Genomic DNA, 26874 nt, shown 5'->3' on the forward strand with positions numbered 1-26874 from the left:
CAATGAACACCTCAAAAACAAGAACACCCTAGATTCAGAATGTGCCAACAATGGACAGTTCTTTTTTTTCCTTTCTTTGTTTCTGAGTTAATGTCCACCTGCATTGATGCATGCTCGTTGCTCTGAAGTCAGCACAGCTCACAGCTAGTCTGGACAGTTCCATGCGGACCTGCTGCAAGCTTCAGTGATGGCCTTCACAATGACACGGGAACACTGGGTCCTGCCAGGCCAGGATTTATACTATCTCCCCTTTGGCTGTGCTTAGATAGAACCAGCTGCCCTCTAGCCTAACAAGGGAAGTGAATAAACTTGTAAACTGTTCTTTTCTCTACACTCTTTCAACCCCTATTGCTCACCAAAGCAGCTTCCTACACTCAGAAACCACCACAGGGGTCCAAGTCAAAGGAAAGGTAGAAAGGAAGCTCTTTACTCCCCCACTCTCACAAACCAGGAAATCTGGACAGGGTTCAGGTTCAAAGGAAGATAAATGTGTTTTGTAATCTATCGAACCTGTTGGCCCAAAGACTGTCAAGTAAGTCTAGGACACCTGTAGTTTCTTATTTCATCAAGTCAACAAACACTAAGTGCAAGGGAAAACAACAACAAAAATATTAGAAATGGCATTAATGTAGAGAAATTTATATCTACAGAATACTACTTTTGGGTCAACTTCTAAATAAATCTACTCTTAGCTAAAAAAAATAAAGCAGATCTTTCCAATCACACCATTCTTATATACAAAGCAGCAGATGTAATGCTATGAAATATGGTATATGAGCTTCTGGACACAATATCAAGAGGTAGTTTTTAGTGTGCCTTGTAAGAACATACTTCTTGCTTGGAAGCTATCATTTTATGCCAAATTTGAAAGACAGATGCAAGGTTATATAAAACCATATTCTAACTTTCTTTCCACAGAAATCAGCAGCAAGAGATGAAAAGTGAGAAGGAAAATCTCTGGTATTCTCTTAACATACACATACACACAAAACAAGGGCCAAAGCACCACATATTTATAAATTTCAGGGCACTGTTCCACCAAATTTTAGAAGTGGCTTAATATTAAAGAGGTAACAGTAAAAGAAAAACAGTATCGTAGCAACAAAATCTAAAATTAAAAGCAGATGAAACCTTTTCCAAAGCCTCTGTTTTTCAAGAGGCAAGATACGCAAGATTCAGTCAAGATTTTATAACTACAGACAAGACTACTAAAAAAATTAACACTGCTATGAGAAACACTAGGTGTTACTTTCCCCCCCACCCTCCCTCCTTCCTTTCCTTCCTTTCTCTCTTCCTCCCTTTTTCTTTCTTGAGACAGGGTCTCGCTATGTAGTTCAGACTAGCCTTGAACTCACTATGGAGCACAGGCCGGCTTCAAACTCATGGCGATCCTCCTGACTCAGTCTCCTGAGTGCTGGGATTACAGGTGTGTGCCACCACACCCAACTAGGTGTTAAGTTTTTCTCCTGATTTATCTACATCATATATCATCTCTGGCTAGTAGACAGAGGGCTAACATCTTTTTATATATTACTATTTCAGGCAAATGGCAAGAACTACTTTACATTTTTTGTTGCTGTTGATGTTTTTATGGTACTAGGGATTGAATCCACGGTATTTGCACTAAGCTACAATCCCAGACCTTTTTTTATCCCTATTTTTGAGATGGAGTCTTGTCATAAGTCCCTAAATTGCCCAGGCTGGGCTTGAGCTTGTGATCCTTCTTCCTCAGCTTCTGAGAGTGCTGGGATTAAAGGCAAGTGTCACCATGCTCAGCCAAAATCACCTCATATTCTTAATGTTAGGTTCAAATCGAAAACTTTTATATCAGACACTAATTCATTTTGTAATGTAATAATTACATAGTATAGTTCTGCTCTTAAGTAGAAGCCAATGTTAAAATGACTATTTTTAAACTATTTTGCGATTAGTGTGTCAGATGGACAAATGTACTGAGCTTGTTACGTGTTAAGTCGGGTGTCAGCTCATAAATATTTTGAATTCTAGCAGTCATCAAAAAGCTTTCATTTATGATCCACACATGTTTCCCCCAGGGGAAGACAAACCTTAACCATTTAGTGAGACTATAGACTTATCAGGACATTAGAAGAAAAATATTTTACATGCGATTATACCTATCCACAGCCTCTGTTAATTTCACAGAAATGGTATGCTGCTACCACATTTCTGATACTGATATTCCTAAACAGTATTTCTCCGTAGTTTTTGCATGCTCAAGGTAAATATTTTCATGTAGATATGCTCCAAATATAACACACAGTACCACTCAAAACTGAACAAAGTATATGTTTTAGTTAGTACACATTCAATACAACAAGCGTTTTACATGCTGTTCAAGGCTACGAATAGGTGTACAACATACTCACAGCACCTGCAAGAAAGGTCAGCCAGAAGCCTAGAGAAATACTGTGAATGACATTTTATGTCTATTCAGGACAAAAGTAAGGTCGAAGTGGCTTCTGCCAGGTGTCCCTAAGATGACCAATTGGGTATAACTTACCTGTGAGGTATCCTGCTGTTTGTGAGTCAGAAATGAACAAATCATGTTTCTGATCTTTGAAGGCACTCCAGACTGAAGAACGAGATAGGATTTCATTCACCTAGAAAGAAAAGCAACCCCTGTTAGAGGTTTATGAACTCAATTAAGAGAATAAAGCACAGCACACTTGAGAAAAAATAATGAATACTGGCAGCATTAGAGTATCACACATAAAATGGGTAAATGATGCTCTGTGAGGCACATATGTATCAGTACACATTACTAAGATGAAAGATAGCACTGTGTATTCCAACCACTATAGCTTATCACAGCGGTTTCTCACATTCATAAACTATCACAGGGCTCCGAACAAAAACAAAGGCATAGAAATTGGAAGATATCTCCTTGTGACATAGGTAAAAATGTTTAGGAAATACCAACACACAGAATGCATGACTATTCAGATTTAATACTTTTTGAGCACCTCTTGTGTAGTAGGCACAGTGGACACAACTCTAGTGGGGCACTGCCACATAATTTACTGGTAAGCATTACAGATGCACATGGGACCATGTGAATTCCAGGGACCCAGCTGCCCAACCTTGGAAAGAAGCAACAATGAGAGTGGTTAATGTGAAGGTGGGAGAGGTGATTCTATTCTGGAGTGTACTGCATTTCTCTGCTCCCTTCTCCTGAGACTGGAAGAAAAGCGTCAGGCTTGCCCTGCTATTTCCCCAGGAGTCCTAAGGCAGGTGAAGGGAAGGACAATTAACTGCCTGCAAATGGTACGCAAGAGTGCCCTTGCTTAGTGTTCATAGCATCTATGGGCAAAAAACCACAAAAACAGACAAACACAAAAACTAAAATCCTCAATACTTTAAAAAGAGCTGGAGGGAAGAGAGAGGATGGGGAAAAAGGAAGAATCAAGATATTTTATGTACAGGTACAAATTTCCTACAATGAATATGATCATTATGTATAGCAAAAGTGCATCAATACAATTTAAAAAAATAAATTACTTAAAAGGATTAATTAAAATAAAAAATCTACTGGGAACTAGATTTAATAGTGTAAACCTCTTCTGCTTTTAAAAACACATAACAATGGCTCTTCAAATATGACATTTCTATCTTTAAAACTGTTTATGTTCAATAAACAGCAAAGTACAGTATGTATATGTAGGATATCAGTGGCATTTTAAAAAAATATTTTGATCTTTGTCCATGTCTGATTGTTATAACACTGGCTTCATTAATCAGGAAATCTATTACTGAAGCATGTAAAGACTCTAAAAAAGATTTCTGTGTAATACGTTACATAGAAATATACACAAAGGGACCGGGAATGTAGCTTAGTGGCACAGCACCTGCCTGGCAAGCAGGAGGCCCTGAGTTGGATTCCTGGTACCAAAACAAACAAATGAAAAACAAAACAAAAACAAAAATACCACTTCCCTATAACAAAAAAAAATCTTGGAAGTGGGCTCAGTGATGACTGGGGCCAGTCCCTGCACATTTTCCAGAGGACACTGGGGTTCAGACCTTTTCAGCAAATAACAGAACTAAAATGAAACCAGAATCCACTCTGCTATGCCAGCTCTCTCTGACGGCAAGGGACAGCTTCCTTGTGTGGGCTGATTAAGTCCTTTCACAGTACACAGAAGTAATCGGAGCCTCCTTTAGCCTCACCCCTAGAAGCTGAAGAAGCCATTGTGGTGTCACAGACCACCAAGATAAACTGAGTGGCAGGTGGAGGCTGGGAGAGGTGGGCTCAACAGCACAGAGATGCTGAATAGGTGTTGAACAACTGTGTTGTGACACACAAGCGTTAGAGATTATTATTAGAGAAAGCTGGAAAATGTAAAAAAACAAACAAAAAAAGCCCTAAAAAACATTAGAAAACATTAGTTAATGACTACAGCAACATACACTGCACAAGCACAGCAATTTCAATGATTCAAATGATGATACTGACAAGAAACAAAAACTGCATCAAAATCCTTCTTGAAATACACAATCCTAGTGGATTCACTAAGAGAAAGCTTTACTTGAAGCAAATTTAAACTTATAGAAGAACATTAGGACATTTAACTTTTGGACCATACTGCTAAAAAGAGCCACTGGTAAGGTCTTCAGAAGACTACAGTTCAGAAGTTCAATTATTACATTATCTATGTAGTGGAGAAAATGCCTTGCCTTTTTATCAGCCTACCTACAAAGTTATGCTCAATGATAACACAAATACTACTAGAGGACCTGGAAAGTTTCTGGGAGCTGAGAATGTTAATAGAAATGTGTAAGCCGATTAGACTGTACAAAATCAAATTACTAAAATAAATGTAAAATGAAAAATTCTCACAAAAAGCAGAGAAAAGGGCTAAAGAAGCCAAAATAAGAAAACAGAGTTTGCATTAAATCTGTGTAACAGTTTTGGGAGTATGGTCATGGGAGTGCAGACTGGTGCAACCACTGTGGAAATCAGTATTTAGATTCCTCAAAAAACTAGGATTAGAGGTCCCATTTGATCTAGCTATTCCCCTTCTGGGTATCTTTCCAGAAGAATTAAAAACAAAACATACCACAGCGATATATGTGCACCCATGTTTAAAGCAGCACAATGTGTAACAGCTATATCTGGAAACAATCCAAATGCCCATCAACCAAAGAATGGATAAAAAAGACGTGGTATTTTTGTACAACAGAGTACTCAGCAATAAAGAAGGATAAACTCGAGGCATTTATAGGTAAATGAATGCAACTAGAGACCGTACTCATAAGTGAGATAAACTAGACTCACATGTCTAAAATGTACAAGATACTGTGAAATGGGAAGAACTTGTTCAAAAGGAAAAAGGATCTTGGATGAACAAAAGGGGAAAAGATGGAAGGAGAAAGGATGGAAGGAAAAAGGGGAAAAACGCCAATCAGTTATACTATTAGTGTCTCTCAGCTCACTGAAAAGGAAGGTTTGTGCTAATTATCAATTGGAGAAATTTTAATGCTCATATCTTGTACTCTGAATAACTACTTTTAAGATAACAATTGCAATGTATTAGCTACTGTTATTCTATTATCTTGTTATGAAATTTTGTTTTACCTTTTTCCATAAAATAAAAACATTAAAAAAAGAAAATAGAAAAGGAAAGGCTTGTATATAGGCCTGTCCAGGAGAAACAAACAACATGTAATAGGAATGCCTGAAACAGAGGACAAAGCAAATGAAGCTGAAACAAGGAATTAACTGAAGAAAACTTTACGGAGTCCAAGAACAAACTAGGTCTATAAATGGAAAAGGTTCACCACGTATCTTTAAAAGTTAATGAAAAGAAAGTAACATATCCTAGACATATCTTGGCAACTTTTCTAAATTTCAAGGATTTAAAAGAAAAAAAAGTTGTAAATATCCAGATAGAGAATGCAGGTTACATATAAAAGGGCAAAACGTAGTCTGACTCAAGACTTTTCTAAATGCCAGAATAGAACAATATCTAAAGTTTTGAAGGAAACTAATTTTGAGGCAAGAACTATATACCTTCTAAGCTGTACTTCTGCATGAGGGGAACTAACTGTAGGACACATTTTCAGATATCCTAGGGTTTAAGAACCTTCTCTGACAAATTTGCTGAGACAACTCTCTGCCAAATTTACTGCAGCCAACAGAGAACATGAATTAAAAATATCCAGTAGGGAGGAAACTGTATAAACATTTCATGGTAAGGAATAAAACTACTTACATAGCCTGAAGTCTAAAACTGTTACATATAATATGATAAAATTACAAAAACAGATTTGTAAGCCAGATCTAAAATTTTCAGTTTAAGTAGTTTTAACCTGTCAAAGAACATGTCAAATACTCAGTATACTGGGAAAATATACATTGTTTTCTTTTCTGCCATGTAGTATTATAAAGATATATGTTAAGTAATACTTGAATTAAAGAGAACATATTTCTCTTTAATTCTAGTACCAAACAAAAAAGGAGTATTAATAATAGGTGGAAATATCCATAAATGGCTACACAGATAGAGTAATGTACACATATACAATGGAATATTATTTAAATATAAAAAGGAATGAAACATTGATACATGCTACAACATGGGTGGTAGTCAAAAAACATGTTAAGTGAGAGAAGTCAGGCATAAAAGGTCATCTACAATGTGATTCCATTTCTATGTAATACCCAGAATAGGTTAAGTCCAGATAATAGTTTAATGGTTGCCAAGATTGGGGGGCAAGAGGCAAGGAGAGTAAATGCATAGGAGGGACAGGGTAATGAGAACATTTTGAAAGTAGATACGATAGTATTTGTACAACACTGTTAATGTGCTAAATGCCAGTTAATTACTCATTATAAAGTAATGTGATGCTATACAAACTTCACATCAATAAAAATAAAAGATCCTTAGTAGATCAGGCATACACTAAACGGAAGGAAGAACTGAGAACCAACAGGTCTGAGGTCAACATACATATGCAGTTGAAACACATTAACATATTTCTAAGTCATAAAACAAAAAGGAAACTAACACTTTACAAATACTAATAAAGGAGATGAAGACTAAAATGAAACAATGTCGTAGAATAGCACACGAGAGGGTTAATGAATGTGGTTACCACTATCAATAACCTATAGAACCGCAAGTTAATCTTAACCACTAATAAGTGCTGCATTCTGTGTTGACAAACTTCAGTATTTTTCCTAAAATGTACAACATACCATCACTATCCAGAAAAAGAATCCTCCTGACCCTGTAGACTATGTGGTTTGTGCTTTCCCATCAGTTGTCAGGCAGCTATACACACACTCACGACTGGTCTTCAGTTCTTTTCCAGTTGCAGTCAACCAAATCACACCTCAGTATAATTAGCAGATAGCCTCTTGCAGACTCACCTGTTCTCCATACTGCAGGCTTCGAGTCATTGCCTTGAGAGCTTTCACAATCTGAGCCTTAGTGGCAGCTGGGCTATCCAGAGTTTCAAGGCCTATGCCTTCAAGTAATTGTAAGAGGTATGGAACCAAATCTGCTTTCAGGGCCTAGAATCAATTAAGCATATATAACTATACTGAAAAAATGTAAACCATTCACTAAAGATACGCAATTTCAATTCCAGAACTATACCTAGAAGAAGAAGAATCTTTTCTCATAGTATTTTATTGCCAGATAGATTTTTCTTTAAATATATAATGATAAGGAAATTCCTACTTACTGAGACTATTCTGGGTCACTAGCTTTTCTACATGCCATACATCAATTATTTTATTTACTAGTTTCAGCACCTAATGAATTAGAGACTATTACTATTACAAATGGAATCATCAATGCAGTGAGGGAAGAAATATGTTCATAAACACAGAGGTGGGCAGAAATGTAATGTGGATTTAGCTCTAAAAAATCAGAGCCTGCACTTTTAGCTACTATATTAAGCTGCCTGTTCAGGTGCTATACTAAACAGGCAATATTTCTGAAGTATCTGAGTATTTTTTCACATTGTACTAAAATATCAGATCTTCACAGTCATCGTTTATTTCATACAAACCTAATGAAACCTGATATGACACATTTTCCACTGGAATTCAAAGGAAAGAGGTGGAAGTAACTCATATTTAGTGAATGCAGCTCTGTGTTTCTAGTACTATTCTCATAGAAAATCTGTGAGATAGTCATAACTAGTCTGAACACTGCTAGGTTAAATATCATGCCTGAGGTCACAGCTATCAAGTTACTAAATTCATGTTCTTTCCAATAAACCAAGCCAATCAAAGCCTGAACCTCAGAGCATCTACTACTTTGAGCGATGGATCCAACACTTTGGCCTGCTTAAACCAAGGGCTGCAAAGGGAGGCAGGGGTGGCGGTCAGGATCAGGAAATAGCAAGTCCATATCATAACGACATAGATTATTGTCTTCAGGATAAAAATGTCAGACATCACTTTGCTATCTGGCAGGTAATGCGAAACCACCAAAGAATTTTTAAGACAGGGTGACCAAAGTTAGTACTTTCTAATAAACAAATTTTATATATATATTATGGAATATGAAGTGACATTATGACACATGTATACAGTGTGGATTGATTAAATCAACCTAAATAGTATATCCATTGCCTCAAATATTTATTTTTCATGGTGAGAACATTTAAAATACTTAAAATTTACTCAGTAGTTTTGAAATATACATTAATTATAATCACTATGCTGTGCCAAAAAAAAAAAAAATCTCAAGCTATTACTCCTAGCCAGGCATGGTGGCACAAACTTGTAATTCAAGTGGCCTGCGAGACTGAGACAGGAGGATCACAAGTTCAAGCCAAGCCTGGACAATTTAATGAGACTCTTTAAAAAAAGTAACTTTCTTAAACTGAAACTTTTACCTTTGGATCAATATCCTCCCATTCTTTCCACACCATTCTGGTAACTACCATTCTACTCTGCTTCCGTAAGTTTGACTGTTTTAGGTTTCATTTACAGTTGATTTTAGGTGATATTTATCCTTAGAGTTTATTTTAGATCATTTTTTGCAAGTTTTAAAATTTATTTTGTATTTCTGGTTCATTCAGTGTCTTTCTACTCCAGTACTCACAAAGTCCTATTTTCACTGGGAAACAGTCTCTTTGAAAAGGATGATAAAAATCACGTAATGTTCTAAAATGTTAAGAAACAAAGGGATGAATAAACAATGACTCCTTCCAAAGATGAAGAAAACTTTGCAAAGCAACCTAAAGGTGGCCAAAATTTAAACACTAAACATCACACAAATACTTTGACATTGGTAAAACTTTGGCAACGGGCCCTACTTTTGTGTGTGTGTACTTACACAACCATGTGTGTATACAGAATAGAAAATGAGACATGAACAAATTTGTAAGTTATCTCTCAGCAAACTTCAGCTGATATGTCTGGGATGTTTGTTTTTCTAAAACGGTACTGCATCTAGACAATGACTTACTTGTGCAACTAATTCACTCTGTTCCTTCTGAAACATTCGATTAATTGCTTCACAGGCTAGACCAACAGTATCTGCTCGCTTTTTCATCCCATTCATCAGTGGGCCAATAGTTTCTAAAGATGCCATGGCTCGAACACATAGCTAAGTGTACAAATTAGAAAGGTTATTTATAGTAGTAATATTTTATATCGCATAGTAATATCCTAATAACAGAATGAATTTTTTTTATTTATTTATTTTAGGTGCTGGGTATCAAACTCAGGACCTTGTGCTTGCAAAGCAGGCACTTGTGCCACTGAGCTACATCCCCAGCAACAGAATAAATTTTAAAATCTACTATCAATTTAATAATGAACTAAGTCAAATTTTCCTATTAATTATATCACTTTAACTGGTTAAGAATAAAGTACCACATGGTTCATATGCGAAAAGGCACATGGTACAAAGGGATTAATCTGTAATAAGCATTCCAGAGAGGGAGCCAAATGCCGGAGCTGTGAGATTCTGAACAGACTCAGCAGTACCTCATTTTCAGATAGAGCATGGATAACCCGAATGGCGCTCTTAGGAATTGCATTGTTCCTGTGATTCATTGCCTGCATCACTTTGGGAAGATGGCCCAGTGGTGGGACTTGATCTGCCAGCTGAGGCTGTGCATTGAAGAGACACACTGTTGCTGTTGTTAGCGTTTCCAGAGTTTCCCCCTAGAAAATATAGAACAAACTAACCAAACAAACTAAAAAGTACTGAAAAGGCCCTCAATACCTTTGGAAATATTTGAGCTAGGAGTTCAAAAGTCTAAGTGCTGATCCATGAAAACTGATTCTTAAACCCTAAATGAAAAACTCATTTTCTCTGTAATAGGTACAAATGTAAAGGATTTAAGAATGTGCTACCTTAATCTAAAGTTCCTTTCACTGGGCCACATGTATCTCATTTCTACTGCAAGTGTAAGAAATCATTTCCAAAAGATATTACCAGAAATGTTTACAGACAGTGTGATGGATACAATGGTGTGAGAAAACAGCAATAGGGGCTGGGGATTTAGCTCAGCGGCACAGCGCCTGCCTGGCAAGCGCAAGGTCGTGAGTTCAATTCCCAGTACGGGGGGCGGGGGAGAAGGACAGGAATAATCCAGGAGAATGCTGAGAAAGTGAAATGTTTTCCAGTTCTATTAAAAACTCTTTGCAGGGTAAGTAACCCTTATCTGAAATGCTTATGAACTGAAGGGTTTCAAAGGTTGGAGTTTTTTGATTCTAGAATACTTACATGAACTTTACCAGCTCAACATCCCTAATCAAAAACCCAAAATCTGAATTGCTCTGAAATTCGAAACTGAGCATGGACATGACACAAAAAATTTCTAATTTCAAGAGCATTTTAGATTTTCAGATTAAGGGTGCCCACCTGTATTTAACACATCTGGGCGTCACAAAGTACTTTCCGCTGTGGACTGTGGACTGTGGACTGCAAAGACCCACAGCTTTTACTTTTACATGCAAACAAAGATATTCATAACAAAGCCCTTCTTAAGCGACCATGAAAATTACAATGCACCCAAACAGAAAGGTGACATAAGAGGAAATTGTTTCCTTTTCTACGTTTCAACTTGTAAGGACTTCCTTTGCTTCCTTCTCTCCCCTCCCTTTTCCTTCCTGAGGGGCGCAGGCTAAGGGATGAACCCAGGACTACTTCTGTGCTAAGCAATGGGCTCTTTTACACCTCTAGTCCTGAGGATTTTCATTTTCTAAGCAAATTATGTATGCAGTAAAATTCCTAGTAAAGAGAAACATGATACTGAAAAGTAACACTGGTAAACATTTGACGTTTTTATTTTTTAGAAAAAATTTCTCTAAACTAATGATACTAAGTAAAAATTTCTAAGCATGCAACATATGCCACAAATTATGCTAAGTATTCCACATACACAGGGGTAGCTGCAGTGAACACTCCACACATGAGACAAATGAAGCAGAGTCATGTGGTCAGGGTACTGGTCACTGGTGGAGCTAGGCAGTGGTGGCCTGGGACCATCAGACAACACAGCCCAGGCTCTCAATCAGCTGCTCTTCAGCTAGCATGTTCACCTCAACACCAATCATGTATCTCTATTTTTCAACTGAAACACTAGGATAACAAAACCTGATGTACTATCAGCGTTTCTGACATGACAAACCAAGATCAAAACTATCTTCTCACCCACTTCTGCTTTCCTGGTAGGCTCTGGTTTTTGAGCTCAAGTACAGGACTCACTCAGGTCGTTACTATTTTTCAGTCGATTTCTGGGACTAGGATGTTTCCTGCCACACGCAGTATAGCAACAAACATGGGCACACTTTCAGAGAAATGCTGAACATTTATGTTTCTCCTTAATTACAGAAACTGGTGGCCCAAATCAGTCATTGACAGCATCTTTCTAATATACATATACCCCTAACTCTGACTCATAAGTAACCATTTTGAACACGATTCCCAGCCCCCCAAATCAAAGGGCATGTGACTGTTACACTGAATGAGCAGCCAATTAATTCTTCATGTGGTTAATGATGAAGTTTTCAGAGAATATCACTGTGTTTAATATATTCGGCACTCTTCGAAATGTTTTGTTGAAGACTGAAACTTACATGAGGACTGTTTTTCTCTAGGAGCTCAGTTAATTTTTCCAGTAGTGCAATAAGAAATTCTCTGGGTTTCCTTAGAACCCAAGCTGGTTGTGCAATAAAGATCCTCAAGAAAACTCCTCCAACAGCCAGTTCACCCTCTGCTTCTCCAAACACCACAGCAAAATCCTCAGGCAACTTTAAACAGAAAAAGGATCATGTAAGTCACTTAAAAATTAATATTTGCACATGGAGCAAGTCCTATCAAAAATGTTTATAAGAGTAGTACCTACAGATAACCATTAATTATAATAATTATGCTTTATGTCTCCTTTGAGTTACTTACATAAAAACAAATGGTCCTACTTTAATGTTTAAAGTTTTATTTCCCAGAGGAACACCCAAGTTTCTTAATGACAAAACAACTATAAGTTGACATTAAACTGGCTCAGCAGGAATTTTAAAACAACAACAAAAAGTGTACTTTACCTTCCAGTTTATATCAGGGTTGTCCTGCTGACTTTTAAAGTGCCTGGGGAAAGGAGAGGAAAGAATATTAAACTTTAGTCACAAAATAACACTTTCATTAACCTTTAGGAAAGTCTTACAGATAGGGAGAGTAGGAAAAGTTTGCTCTTCCCAATGATTTCACTGAAGGCCTTAAGTTACTGTCTTTCCTTCACTTACTCTAGCATCATTTCTCTCACTGTTGTAGACACTTTATCTCTGGAGCTATCATTCCAAATTAACTCAGGATTTTCATGCGTTCCTTCAAAAATATGTACAGCAGCTTCAGGATTGTCTCTCATAGCATCCATGAACACGCTAGGCAGAAATTTCATTAATGTAATTCGAACCTATGGGAGGAAGTTTGAGAAAGAAAACAAGACCTATTGGAAACATCTCAATATTTGGTTTGCTTTTCACAATTTTCTAAGATAAAATATTAGCACAATTTGTGTTCTGGTTGATGTGAGAAATTATTACTTACACGTTCTGGAATAGGAGAAATCGTTTATGCAACATACTTTTAACAAGATTTGCTGTGACCTGGCCCTGCTGACCTATCAAGTTTCCTTTCCCTGCCTCATTTTTCAGAAACTTAGAAATTCAGAAGCTCTGCTGTGTAAAGTTCCCAGAGCACCCTCTGCTGGACCATGGATGTGCTGTTCTTTCTAAAAGGCCCTTAACTGGCCTGTCCCTCCAACACTCACTTCTCCCACACCCATAAACTTAGTTTTTCTCTTGTTACCTTCGTGTCTCACAAGTATTTTATAGTGTATTTATTTTGCTCTACTCTATTTTACCTTATACTCTGCCTTTTTCCAAAGCTGATCTGAAAAGAAGCTTAAGAAAACATATCCATAGCACACACTACACACCCATTGAAAGTAAGAATGAGGCATAGGACAAAGGGAAGATAAGGGGTGGGAAGGTGGGCATTTTACTTCAGGGCTGTACATGCTTCTCCATGTCAAATTCTGTACCCAAACTTCTGGAAACCTTCCCTGAACTGGTTTGTCTTGATCACTGTTTATCTTCTCAGCCCCTGGCACATAGCAGGTGCTTACCTATTTGAAAACAAGTTATCCAGAGTCACTAAGGTTAGTTAGTGGTCCTGGAACTGTGATTTACAAAACAAGAGGTCTGTTCACAATACTGTGTTACTTTCTTGCTATAATCTTTAATAGAACCACTTGTTTTAATAGTTTTAACAAAATCACATCCTGGAAGATACTGTGGTATTTAATTAAAAGCCAACTTAATCGTTCTGCCTGTCAACCTACAGTTGCTCCCCTCAAGGAACACTGCTGAAGCCATTCTACATGAATTTTACGACTGATATATCTGATACATTTTATCATATACCACATTCTAGTATTTTAACTAATAACTAATATACTATACAATTAATAACTACTGTTGTATTTCTAAGTATTTTTATGGTTAAAATTGGAATTGCTTTTATGGCCTGAGAACTAAATTTGAAGAGCTTTCTATAAACAAACCACTCGTATACTTATAACAAGCTGTATTGTAAACTGTCAGTGGAGAACTCATCTGCTGATGAGTTTAATAAATTTCAAATGTCTTAGATTTTTAGATATATTTATGAATATTCAGTTCATATAAAAATAAACTTGTTTTAATTAGGTTAACTGTCTTAATAGTCTTCTAAATTTATCAAGTCTATTATGATCAGATACTTTATAAAAAGGTACATAAACTTATTCAATATCCCCATCCATACAAAACCGTACGTCTTTTCCAATTAGAGTTCTGAGAATGTTTGTCTCAGCATCAAATTTAAGAATTACCCAAGTCTATTCACTTGCAAGAAGTGGTATTAAACCAAATTTACAAAGATGGTTGAAGTATTTCAAATACTAAGAACCACACAATGTGATTATTCATGAGTATATGAACTACTAAATACTTGCATAAAAAACTGTACATACAGCAAATTCTTTTACCATAAACCTTCACAGTTATGTTCATGTCAGTCAGCTATCCTAGAAAGGGGTTGGCAAAGGAGGAACCAATCTACCGTGCCATCTATTTTGTATATGTACAGTTTTACTGGAACTTAGCTACATCCATTTGTAATTTACCACCTACAGCTTCTTTCTTGTTGTAACAGAAGAGTTGAACATCTGTGATGGAGACCATACAGCTTACAAGGAACAGATGCTTACTACATGACCTTTAAAGAAAAAAATTTACTGATCTATTCACTACATGCCACATGTACAAAAATTAGCTCAAATCAAAGACCTAAATATAAGAGCTAAAACTGTAAGACTCGTATGAGAAAGTATATGTATAAACCTTTGCAACCTTGCATTAGGCTATGGTGAGCTATATATACTGCATATGCATACACATGTATATATTGACATTAAAAAAGTAAGTTATAAATAAAGAAGAGGAAGGAGCTAAGGCTGTAGCTCAGTAGTAGAACACTTGCCCAGTATGCACAAAGCTCTGGGTTCAACCTCTAGTACCAGATACATAGGACTTTATTAAAATCTAAAATTTTTGTGTCTCCAAGGGCATCATCAAGAATATGGAACTGAGTTGGGCATGGTGGCACATGCCTGCAATCTCAGCACTAGGTAAGCTGAGGCAGGAGGACTGCTGCCAGTTTGAGGCCAGCCTGGGCTACAAAGTGAGTCCAGGCCAGCCTGAGCTACATTATAGTGAGACCCTGTCTCAAAAAAAAAAAAAAAAAAAAGAAAGATTATGGAACAATAATACATACAATGGGAGAAATACTCAATAATTTATATGATAAGGAACTAGTATCCAAAATATATAAAGAATGATTACAACTCAGTAATAAAAAGATAAATAATCCAACTTAAAAATTAGCAAAGGATGAGAATACACACATCTCTAAAAAAGTTGCACAAATAGCCAAGAAGCATATGGAAAAATACTCAACATTATTCAGCTTATTCAATGAAAGAAATGCAAATCAAAACAATGAGGTTTCAGTTCACATGTATTAGGATGGCTGAAATACAAAATACATGTAAGAGCAAGTGTTAAACAGAAGAGGAGGAACACAAGAACTCTCATACACTGCTGGTAGGAATGTAAATTGATACAGCCACTTTGGAAAACAGCTGAACACAGTATTACTGACCATCAGACCCACAAATTCCATTCCTCTGTTTGTTATTTTATGTAGTTCAGGCTGTCCTGAACTGACTATGTAACCCAGGCTGGCCTCGAACTCACAGCAATTCTCCTGGCTCAGCCTCCCAAATGCTGCGATTACAGGCACGTGCCACTATGCCCAGCCAGAAGTTCCATTCCTAATGAAATAAAAACACATGTCCACCCAAAAATTTGTACGCAAATATTCACTGTAGTATTATTTAGACATGCAAAAGTATAGACGATTCACACATCTAACAGGATAATGCTTAAACAAAATATGGAGTGATACTTGGTAATAAAAAGGATGAAATACTAATACTTGCTATAAATCAGCTAAATCCCGAGAACAATAGGTTAAGTGCTAGAAACAAGTCACAAAGATTTCATATTGTATGATTCCACCTGCATGAAATGCCAGGGTAAGCAAATATATAGAGACAGAAAGTAGACTAGTATTGCTAAGTCCTGGAGAGAAGAGAGAATAGAGTGACTAAAAACCAGTATGGGGTTATGCAGTTTCTTTTGCAGTTAAAGAAAATGTTTAACATTCATTGTGGTTACTCAATCTGAGACTACAAAGAAGCTACTGAATTGTATGGTAGGTCATTTATATCTCAATAGAGCTGTTATCAAAAAAGAAAGTTAAATTTACAGACTCCAGCTCTAGAAGCTCTTCCTGCAAATAAATCCAATACAGAACATCTGGTAGTTGTATATTTCTCATACAGAAAATTGAGGTACAGGATGATCCACCTTGGTAACATTTGCCCCTTATGTACTTCAAAGGCCAAAAACTACTACTTAAGAGCTCAATGTTAATACATATATACACGTCAAAAACGTTATTTGAAACATCTAAGAGCAGGTATTACAGTTATGTGCTACCCAACTCTTGCTTTAAAAAAAATGCAACTAAATGTCAATATTCACTCTTTTGAGGACCCTTCTCAAGGCATCCAAATGAGTTCCCTCACCTCATCAATCCTGTCAGGAAAAACTACTTATTCTCAAAGTAAAAGTGTTTCAGGTTCTATGACATATTCTCAATATCTAGACTGACAGCTCAAACAAAACACAAAACTGAATCTAACTTCTCTGACTGATGTAAAAAATGTTTATTTGCCTTGAACATTTTTTTCAAACTTAACTTTATATGGTTGCCCAATATATATAAGAGCAGCCACCTCTGGCTTTAAATTGAGGTCAGTTTCCTGTAGCCTCTTTCTTACCCAAAATACTTCTGGAGGCTCATTTGAGTAATCATCCACAAACACCAGACCAGGCAGGTTCCAAAGGAATCACGTAGAAAGCAGGTTAAAAACGCAAATACCAGGGTTCCACCTCCGGTTTCCTGAATCTGGTCTCTGGGGAATAGGGCTCATGGGCATTTACTTTACCACTCCCCATGTCTCTGAGTGGCTGCTTGCTGGGCTGGCATCCAGTACTTTGGTAAACACTACTTCTGTGAATATCACTTAATAATAGGATTAGGGGACTGTGATTACATCGTGTCTGAATGAAACCCTATTCAAAAGTAAGTGTTCTAATAGATTCCTGGCTCCCCAAACTGGAATATGGTTCCAGATATCATGTGGTCATCTCTAAATTTACAATTAAGGATCTCCTTGTAGAGTGGGAAGGCAGAATGCCACTACCGTAAGGCCTCACTTCCTGTGGGTATCACATCCTTAAAAATTAGGAACGGAAAGTAAAAGACACAAATCATCCTTCACTAGCTACTTCACTGAAAGACAATCCTCAGTGTGTACATCTAACCTACCTTCTGTCATAACCTAAATATGCTTTCATCTCTTTTCAAGGGAGATGAACAGTTTATTACCACAATGAACACATACTCCCTGAGACTTCTCAATTCTGGTACAGGCTTTCCTAGAGCTTTCTCATATGGTAATATACAGCAACAACTTCACAAACATCAATTTTCCAGCTTCCACATCCAATCATTTTCTTAAGTGAACCATCTCAAATGAACTCTACGAAATCAGCGTCAAACTTCATGAAATGATTACCAAAGTAACAGAATTTTAGTAATTTCAGCATCAAACTTCATGAAATGAATACCAAAGTAACAGAATTTTAATAATTAACTTCCTGGAGCTGGGGATTTAGCTCAGCGGCACAGTGCCTGCCTGGCAAGCACAAGGACGTGAGTTCAATTCCTGGTACCGGAAAAAAAACAAACAAAATTAACTTCTTTCTAAGAACTTATTTTGTGCTCACCTTTGGACCTATTAGTTTATCTGCTGTCATTTTGGCGAAAAGTTCCGCTGTCTGGGTCCGAACCTGTGGATGTGTTGAATTGCAGAACATATCCAATAAATAAATCAAAGCTCCTATGAAACAAACAAACAAATCAACTTGTTTATATTATATGCAGAGAATATAATTTTTCTAATTAATGGAATTCATTTTCAATCTTATTTCAAATCAATGCACTTAGATATTTTTTTTTGAGATAGGCTCTCACAATGTAGTTCAGGCTGGCCTTGAACTTGCGGTGATCCTTCTGCCTCATCCTTCCAAGTGCGAGGTCTACAAGGTATACCACCATACCTAGCTGACTTTTTAAAAAATTTATTGGTATAATTTAGATATACATAATAATCACATTCATGATATGGAACTTGTACCTGTACATGATATATCTTAGTTTCTTTCTTCCCATTCCTCTCCTCTCCCTTCAGCCCTTCTTCCCCTCCTTTTATTTTCTTATTTTTTTCCTTCTCTTCCCCCGCCCCCAACACTGGTCCCCTTTCCTTTTGAACAATTTGACAATATCTATTATATATTTTGGTTATTATTTACACTTTATTTCTCACACCAGAAAATGATGTGTGTCCAATTTATTTCACTTAAGAATATGATCTCAGGGTCCATCCATTTAGCTATAAATGTCTCAAGTTTATCCTTCTTTATGGCAGAGTAGTACTCCACTATTAAAAAAAAAAAACTACATTTAAAAAAATCCATTCCTTGGCTGCCAGGCATTAGGGTTGTTTCCAAGATTTAGCTATTATAAACTGTGCTGCTTTAAACATAGGTGCACATATATCGCTGTGGTGTGATGCTTTTAATTCTTTTGAGAAGATACTAAGAAGGGGGATAGCTGGGTCAAATAGGACCCCTAATTCCAGTTTTATGAGGAATTTTCACAGTGGCTGCAACAGTCTACACTCCCACCAGCAGTGGAGAAGGGTTCCTTTTTCCCCACAGCCCCTCTATCATTTGTTATGGGTTGATTTCTTGATGGTAGCCATTCCTTCCAGGGTGAGATGGAATCTCAGTGTTGTTTTAATTTGCATCTCTCGAATGATCAATGATGTTGAATGTTTTTTCATGTATTTATTTGCCATTTGTATTTCTTCACCTGAGAAATGTGTATTCATCTCAGATGCCCATTTTTGGATCGGGTCTTTGGATTTGGGTAGGTGTTTTTTTTTTTTTTTTTTTCAATTCTTTGTATGTGCTACACATTAATCCTTTGAAGAACAACTGGCCAATTATTTTTCCCCACTCTGTGGGTTGTCTTTTCACTCCACTGGTAATTTCTTTGGCTGTGCAAAAACTTTTTAGTAAGATGTGAACCCAGTTGTTGATTGTCTGTAATATTTCCCATGTGACTGCGGTTTTGTTTGTAAAATCTTTGCCTACACCTTTGTCTTCAAGAGTTCTACCTATTTTCTCTTCCATCAGACTTAGTATTTGTTTTAATATAGAGATCTTTGATCCATTTTGATTTCAGTTTAGCACATGGTGATAGATATGGGTCTAGTTTTTGTCTTTGAATTTTTTGGGGGGCCAGCTGGTCTTGACCTCCTAGCCTTATGGAGTCTTCTTTCCTCAGCCTCCTAAAAAGCTGAGACTATAGAAGTATACCACAATGCAGGCTAACAGTTTAACTGTTTTACCTGTAAGACTTTCAGCACATTCTTCTAGTTTGTCAGATTACAAAGCAGCTAAAAACAAACCTCACCATATTGAACATGACTGGATACATTACCCTTTGCCATTGCCTCTTTAATTATTTTTGTACTTGATGCCAAAGCATAAAGCGTTTCCAGAACAAGCTGCCGACCTGAAGAGTAAAAAAACATTGCAAGGAATACATCAATGCATTAACCTACACTTACTGGGCATCAACTCTGAGCCAAGCTCTTACCCAGATGTCCTATATAGGGTATCACATTTAATCTTCACAATAACTAGCACAGCAAGCACTATTATTATGACTGTATTATGGGTGAAGAAGCCCAGGTGTAATTCACCCAGACCAAGGTTTCACAGCTGGTGAGTGGGATAGCCCAACTCATACCCACAACGCCATCGCATCTTCCTACTTCACTGCTTATTATACATTCAGACTTGCCTTCCTTCCTAACATCCAGAAGGCATCCATTAGGCATCTATGATTTTTACCAGGTTATGAGTGTGGACTCAGACAAGGAAGGAATAGCAATTAAGGACATAACACCACAGCCGGTGCACATCTCACCCAGTCACTGCCAAATAATATCTGGACTACTGGACTTTGCACTTACAGGGTCAAATGAGAATAACAGAAGCCCAAAGGAATAAAGAACTGGCAAAGATGACAGAGGCTGCAAAGTACTGGGCTAAGACTAAAACAACAACAATGTCCCTTTAGCAAACAATGTAAGACCGAAAACTTAGTTTAAATTATAAATAATAGGCTGAAATATCTAGATATTGAGACACTGTCGCAAAAAGACCAAAAAAAAAAAAAACAGTCAAGTGTAGTGGTGCATGACTGTAATCCCAGCACACGGGAGGTTGAGGCAGGAAGATCATTGTGAATTTGAGGCCAGCTTGGGGTACAAAGTGAGTTCAAGACCAACCTGAACTGCATAGTGAGACTCTGTCTCAAAAAGACCAAAAAAAAAAGTAAAATATCTAGATGTCAGCTATTTCACTTGTAAAATTAAAATAATGATTATACTATGCAAGTGAGGTACAGACTTCCACTTTTAAACCATGATTCCTGTAACATTTTTTATTTTAACCCGTTTAGTTTTGCACTGTGTAAAGTATCACAAAATTACTGAAAACCAATAAAAAAGAAAAACTATGTTTATAGGTATGATAAAAATAATCTACAAATGACTTCACAGTTGCTATTTTATAGTGCTATTTAAAAAACATCATTTATTCATGAGAAAAAATTTCTCAATGAAATTCAATTCCACTAAATTTTCTGCACATAAAGAAATGGTCTTCCTGGTACCTTGCACCGGGAAGCTGAATGAGCACAGGGTCCTACTTTCAAGGAGATGAAATGACACATGGCACCCAAGAGTTTAGCAAAGTTGATTGAGCAATATACTTTAGTGGTTAGCGGTTAAGGCAGAGTTATACTGTGACTGCCTGACCAACTCAATAATTTTGCGTTTGAAGAACAATCTCAAGGCTGGTTCTAGTGCAACAATCTATTACACTAGATAATCATACAGCTTCTGAAGAACCTTCATCAGTGCAAGCTAAATTTAAGAAATCAGGCTCCTGTGTTTTTTAATCATCTTGGTGGTAAGGGTATCTTATCAGTATCAAATCAGTAAAAGACGAAGTACACAGGATTGAATTATAAATGGAATAACAGGTAAGCTTTTATATTTTCTAGCATCTAAGTACAACTATGTTTTTAAAATAAATTATAACTTTCAATTATTCACGTGTAGATTATTATACTCAATAAACTGAAAATCCCACTTACCATCCCTTTGCTGTTAAGACTTTCCTCACCCTCGAGTTTCCACTTTCATAAGGGAAATGTAAGGTCATTTTATTAGCTGATATAAAATATAATTAAGACATAAAATAAAGACAAATCTAGTGCAAAGAATACTGCTTTAAATATTCCAAAAGTAAACATGGATGACATTTGTCTAAGGCTTTACATCAACTATGTGACAGCTCCCTTCATGGACTGTTCATGCTTTACTTTCCAAAATTCCATCTGTGATTATACCTACTTGATGGCAATGAATGCAGAAGGGCCAATAAGCTGGACAAAACCATTGATTCTGCAATATTGTTCACACAGTCTTGATTAGATGTCACTATATTCACAACCTGAAAATTAAGCAACGAGATGGTAAAAGTTTTGAAAATAATTTTAGATCTTAATCAAGTTAATACAGACTTTTCCAAAGTGAGAAAAACATATGGAGGATAAAATATTTAATTTTTAGATAACAGTGTAATTTTGAAAGATCAGCTCTGATCTTTTAAGAAGTAATACCTTCAGGCTTATAAGAAACCTTCAGTCTTGTCCCAGCACATGTTCCAGCGCTATTTCCAACCACCAATTTGGGATAGGGAGGTGAGAAGCTAATGGTTCTCATTACCGGAATTTTCTTTTGTTTTTACAGGAAGAAAGTACATGTCTTTAGCACCCAGAAGAATGGATTGAATCTATCTTTCCATTATAAAGAAGTGTGTTTTTCTTTTAAAGAGGATAACGTCTCAAGTCAAGCTTTTAAAATACACATCTGAAGATCAGTGTTACTTAATAAACCATATTCAGCATCTCAGATGTTTTCTAGATTTATTATTTTAAAAGTTAGAAGGGGCTGGGGATATAGCTCAGTGGCACAAGTGCCTACCTAGCAAGCACAAGGTCCTGAGTTTGATTCCCAGTACCAAAAGAAAAAAAAACAACTAAAACACATAAAAGTTAGAAGATACTTAAAGGAATTAACCAGGGAAGCATGTGTTCTTTCTTTTTTTTAAATTAAAAGTACATGCTTGTTAAGCTTTCTGACCAGTTTATTACTATTTTATTAAAAATGTGTTTTAAGCCAAAAGGCAATCTAAGGGCACACTACAGAAATCCTCATAAGTCATTCCTGTACCCACTACTGAAGTGATACGCTTCGTAACAGACTCTGTTACAATGAGCAAGATTATATGAAAAATGACCATGAGTGATCACTTTGGGTTGTCTAGAAAACGAGCCACCTGTGACTCGGAACTCCTTGTTTCTGTTAGAGAAAAAGCTGCACCCAGACTGTGTCCTATGGAGCCTTCAACTTCCCTTGCACCCTTAAGACCCAGCAGGTCTGGGCAGCTGGCTTTCCTAGGAAACTCCTACAAATAGCAGCACACCGAGGTGTCTCTCACCAAAAAGCTTGCTCCTATACTACACCTTTAGAAAGGGAGGGAGAGACTGAAGGGTGAGGGTAGCATCAGTCCTCTGGAATGTAAGCCCACAGTGCACAGCCAGTAGAGTGCCTTGGCCTCAACATGTCTTCTTGTCTTGCTGATCTGTATCTCTGAAGCTTCCCCAGGAAGCCTACTCCTTAACTCACACAACGGTGTTATACAATGTACCCCAAGCCCTGATGCAAGACAGATAGTGACCACACAAGGAATCACTTTGAAAGACACTATGCAACATTTGCTTTTCCAAATTATGTTAATTCAATTAAAAAAAAAAAAAACTATTAATCTGGCTTTCTTGGTAAAATAAAAACTATTAATCTGGCTTCCTTGGTGAAATAAACTATGAATACTTGCATTCAACTTCTAATAATGATTAATAAAGGCTCAAACCATGTAGAGTAAGTAGTAAAAACCTTAGTATGTCTTGGTACAAAATACTTTTACCTCTAAAGCCAACTGTTGCACTTGACCAGCTCCATGGACTCGGAGAAGAGAAAATATTAACTTAAAGTGACCAATGCATTCACTTTCAGAGCCTAGGAAACAAAACGGCTATTTTACTTTCAAGAGATAATCTAAATTACCAGTCTTTATAAAAGTAATAGATACTGTTATTTATTATCAATTATCAATTTTTGATAACCCATTCTAAACACTTATGACATGGAGTATCTTTAGGCAGAACTAAATCTTAACAGGCAAAAAAGTAAAACATTGGAGTTTCTCAGATTTATTTTGTTTTCATTTCCATCCCTCTAACATGCAGGCTAAAAAGTCAGGACTTTTCAAGTAAACAATCCAAATATAGTTCAAAAATTTAAAACGCAAAGTAGTAATTTTACTTATCGTTAAACCTTAGTGCCACCCCCTTCAACTTAATTATATTTTGGGAAGAGTTTGACATCATTTGGCTTTTTAAAGTAAGACTGATTTGGAACTCTGTCACTTGACAACATTACAAACTGATATGGACATACAAAGGACCTCTTGTGAAAATGCATGAAATGAAATGGTATTTCCATTCCTACCCATGTTAGGTCCTAATCCCTTACCATTTTGTTGTTAATAAAGTAAAAACATTCAATAGTCAGGTTTTATTCAGTGTGTACTTCCTTTTGTCATATGGCTCTAAAACATACAGCATAATTTGTAGTCTTCAGTACTATGACTACTTCAATTTAAAGTATAAAAATATTCTGCAAGTATGCTGTTCTTAAGATCACTTTCAAGCCATGTAATTCATAAGAATTGTCATAAATGTAACAATGACACCCAAACCAAACTTCTAAATTACATAATCCTAATATATGAGCTCCCTCTTCAATTTTTACAAGTTCCAAATCAAAGTTTCTGCTTTGCTACAGTTTTTTTGTACCTGATGTACAACCAATAACATTCTACGCCAACTCCAAACTTTTAAGACATACGTTTAGTAACATTCCAACGTAAACTACATGAGTAATTTTCCAGCATTATTGTTTTTTCATTTGAATAATTTTGGGGCACTAATCAAAGACAGATTTTAACAGTATTTTAATATGTATTTTTCAGAGTAAATAAATGTGACATACAATGTTCAGTGTCATTTAAAAAGACAGAGTTTTCAAGTAATTTTAATGTCAGTTCTATTGTTTTACATTCTGTATTTGTTAACACATTAAACTCATCAAAATTAGAAGAAGCTTTCAGAACTTTACTCCTCCATCTCCCTAGTGCCATGCAAGAGAGAATGTTTTTGGAAAAGTCTTCTTAAAAATACTTACTACTCTCTACTGTTTCAATTTTAATGCAAACACGAAAAACTTCAGGTAATTTTTCAAAAGCAGGAGTACAGTTCCTGTATCAGTGATGGCGAACCTTTTAGAGCTTTCAATGGTAACAGCCACCTGTGGCACGTGTGCCATAGGTTCACTACCACAAACCTAGGTGCACAGCACTGTGCCAGGGATTAGAGAAGAGGCAAAAAATAGGTAACCTAATAAATAAATCCAATTCAAGCAGTTATACCTGATATGTCAATTTATGTCATCAGTGTGAAATTCTGTGTCAAATTATTCTGCCCTTTTAATTGATTCAGATTAACTTTCAAAGTTATAAATTCTTTTAAAAATAGTACCTGGGTCTATCTCCCACCCTATTATTTATGTGAGAAATACTATGTGGTCAGTTCCCCCTTTAATATTACAGCAAGTGTGATACTATAGACAAATATAATTTCTCCTGAGTTTCCACGGTAATATGGAGAACTGGAATTTTTAGGGCTCTTCTGTTGTAAGGGTCTTACTGATTACCTGGATTGTATTTTATGACATTTCTCAGAGCTTCCAAAGCCATTTCTACTCTTGGCAAGCGGTCTCCGTGCTGCTCTGACTCCACTTTCGCAGCGTGTGTGATGGCCATGAATGTGTGCAAGTACTGGGCCTGAGAGCCTATGAAGTCCAACAGACTTGCAGCAAATACTTTTGGAACCTAAGTCAAGTAGATAAATGTTTAAAAGCACTTATCTACTCAAGAATTACCTACTAAAAAGACTTTATAGCCAAAGAAAGAACTTCGAACTATGAAAGTGAATAAGCATGATTATATTATACAGACACGTAAGTACACCTATGCATTAAGGGAAGGGGGACAAAAGAAAACCCTATTGCATTAAAATGTTTTTATAATAAAAAATTCTGCATATAGAATATAAACTCAAAGGACTGTTCTCAAAGGGATTTCATAAATCACTCTTTCTGTTTAATAGCTGTTTATATGCTTTTTTCTGTGATAAGTGATATACACTACAACTTACTAATTTTTTTTTTCCCTAACAGCAAACTCTTTCTAAAGCAGTCAACCACCACATCCTCTTTGCCACTCACCAGGAAGGGGAGGTGTTTATACATCATTCCCAAGCATTATGGGAAAAAAGAAAACAACTAAAACAATAACAAAAATGCCTCATTTGTTTCTGGAAGAAATTAGGAATTATTACACGAGATTATCTGATCAAATTCCTGTCATCTTCTACAAAAAAAAAACAAAAAAAACAAAACCCTCTTTTGTTTTCAACCTGTATTCTTTTTTTTTCTTTTCGAATAACTGGCCAGAGAAAGCCTTCTGTCTGGTGGTTGATATTCCACATGATGCAGAATATTGAGGGAGCTGAAGTTGTGTACAGAGCACAATGGGAGAGCATTATACATAAAATACAAGGAACAGTTAAGAGGCAAAAGGTAACTTCTTTCACGAACTTCACCAACTCAAATCTTAAACAATTATGAGGATCATAAGCTATCAATGGTCAAACCATCACATGCTTATCCAAGTTAACTTATAAAGCATTTGGCAAAGAATGATTATTTCAATATATACAATGCACATAAACTAGTAGCAAAAAATCAAAGGCATTAGAGAAAATTAAAAACTTACCTCTAGTTGGAAAGTAGGGACTTCATTATACACCCTAACAAAAATCTCTCCCACAATAAGTTCTTTGGCATGATCACTGTAGACAAATTCTGATCCATAGGTTTTGTCACAATCCCCCTTTTTGAAAAATGAAAATAGACTGTTACAAGTAAATAAGTGTCTGCTGGATGTGGGCACACACCTATAATCCCAGAACTGAGGAGGCTGAGGCAGGAGAATCACCTTGAGTTTGAGGGAAGCCTAAACTACATAATAAGTTTAAGGCCAGCCTGCAATACAAAGCCAGACCCTGTCTCAACATCCCCTTACCCCCCCAAAAAACTATTAAAAATGTTTAAACAAATAAATAAGAGTCATTAATGTCAAGTCTATAAACCTACCAAGAACCCTTATTTTAATTGTTCACTGAATCTCCAGTAAATCAAAGCTGTTTTCCAGTAACAAAATTAAAAATTTCTCTTCTTCTGCCACTTTCTAGAGATAAAGCTAGTATCTTACTAGGTAAGTAACTGTGGAGGGGTATAGGACACAGTATACAATGCAGT

The 26874-nt window shown here is 36.4% G+C and overlaps 1 protein-coding gene across 1 annotated transcript in view; it reads right to left on the reverse strand.

The window, feature by feature from the left end:
- Dnajc13 (DnaJ (Hsp40) homolog, subfamily C, member 13) overlaps positions 1-26874 on the reverse strand; it is a gene marked incomplete in the record, with an annotated part of 131018 nt that overhangs the window by 4143 nt on the left and 100001 nt on the right. The window contains 13 exon segments of the mRNA XM_005406836.2: positions 2522-2621; positions 7394-7537; positions 9450-9590; positions 9974-10153; positions 12074-12247; positions 12539-12581; positions 12737-12906; positions 17957-18069; positions 19737-19811; positions 21724-21823; positions 23360-23451; positions 25207-25384; positions 26330-26446. Of these exon segments, the coding sequence (XP_005406893.1) occupies positions 2522-2621; positions 7394-7537; positions 9450-9590; positions 9974-10153; positions 12074-12247; positions 12539-12581; positions 12737-12906; positions 17957-18069; positions 19737-19811; positions 21724-21823; positions 23360-23451; positions 25207-25384; positions 26330-26446 (1627 nt within the window).

The sequence above is a fragment of the Chinchilla lanigera genome, unplaced genomic scaffold (assembly GCF_000276665.1).
Source record: "Chinchilla lanigera isolate Chin_1 unplaced genomic scaffold, ChiLan1.0 scaffold00100, whole genome shotgun sequence".
Taxonomy (NCBI): Eukaryota; Metazoa; Chordata; class Mammalia; order Rodentia; family Chinchillidae; genus Chinchilla; species Chinchilla lanigera.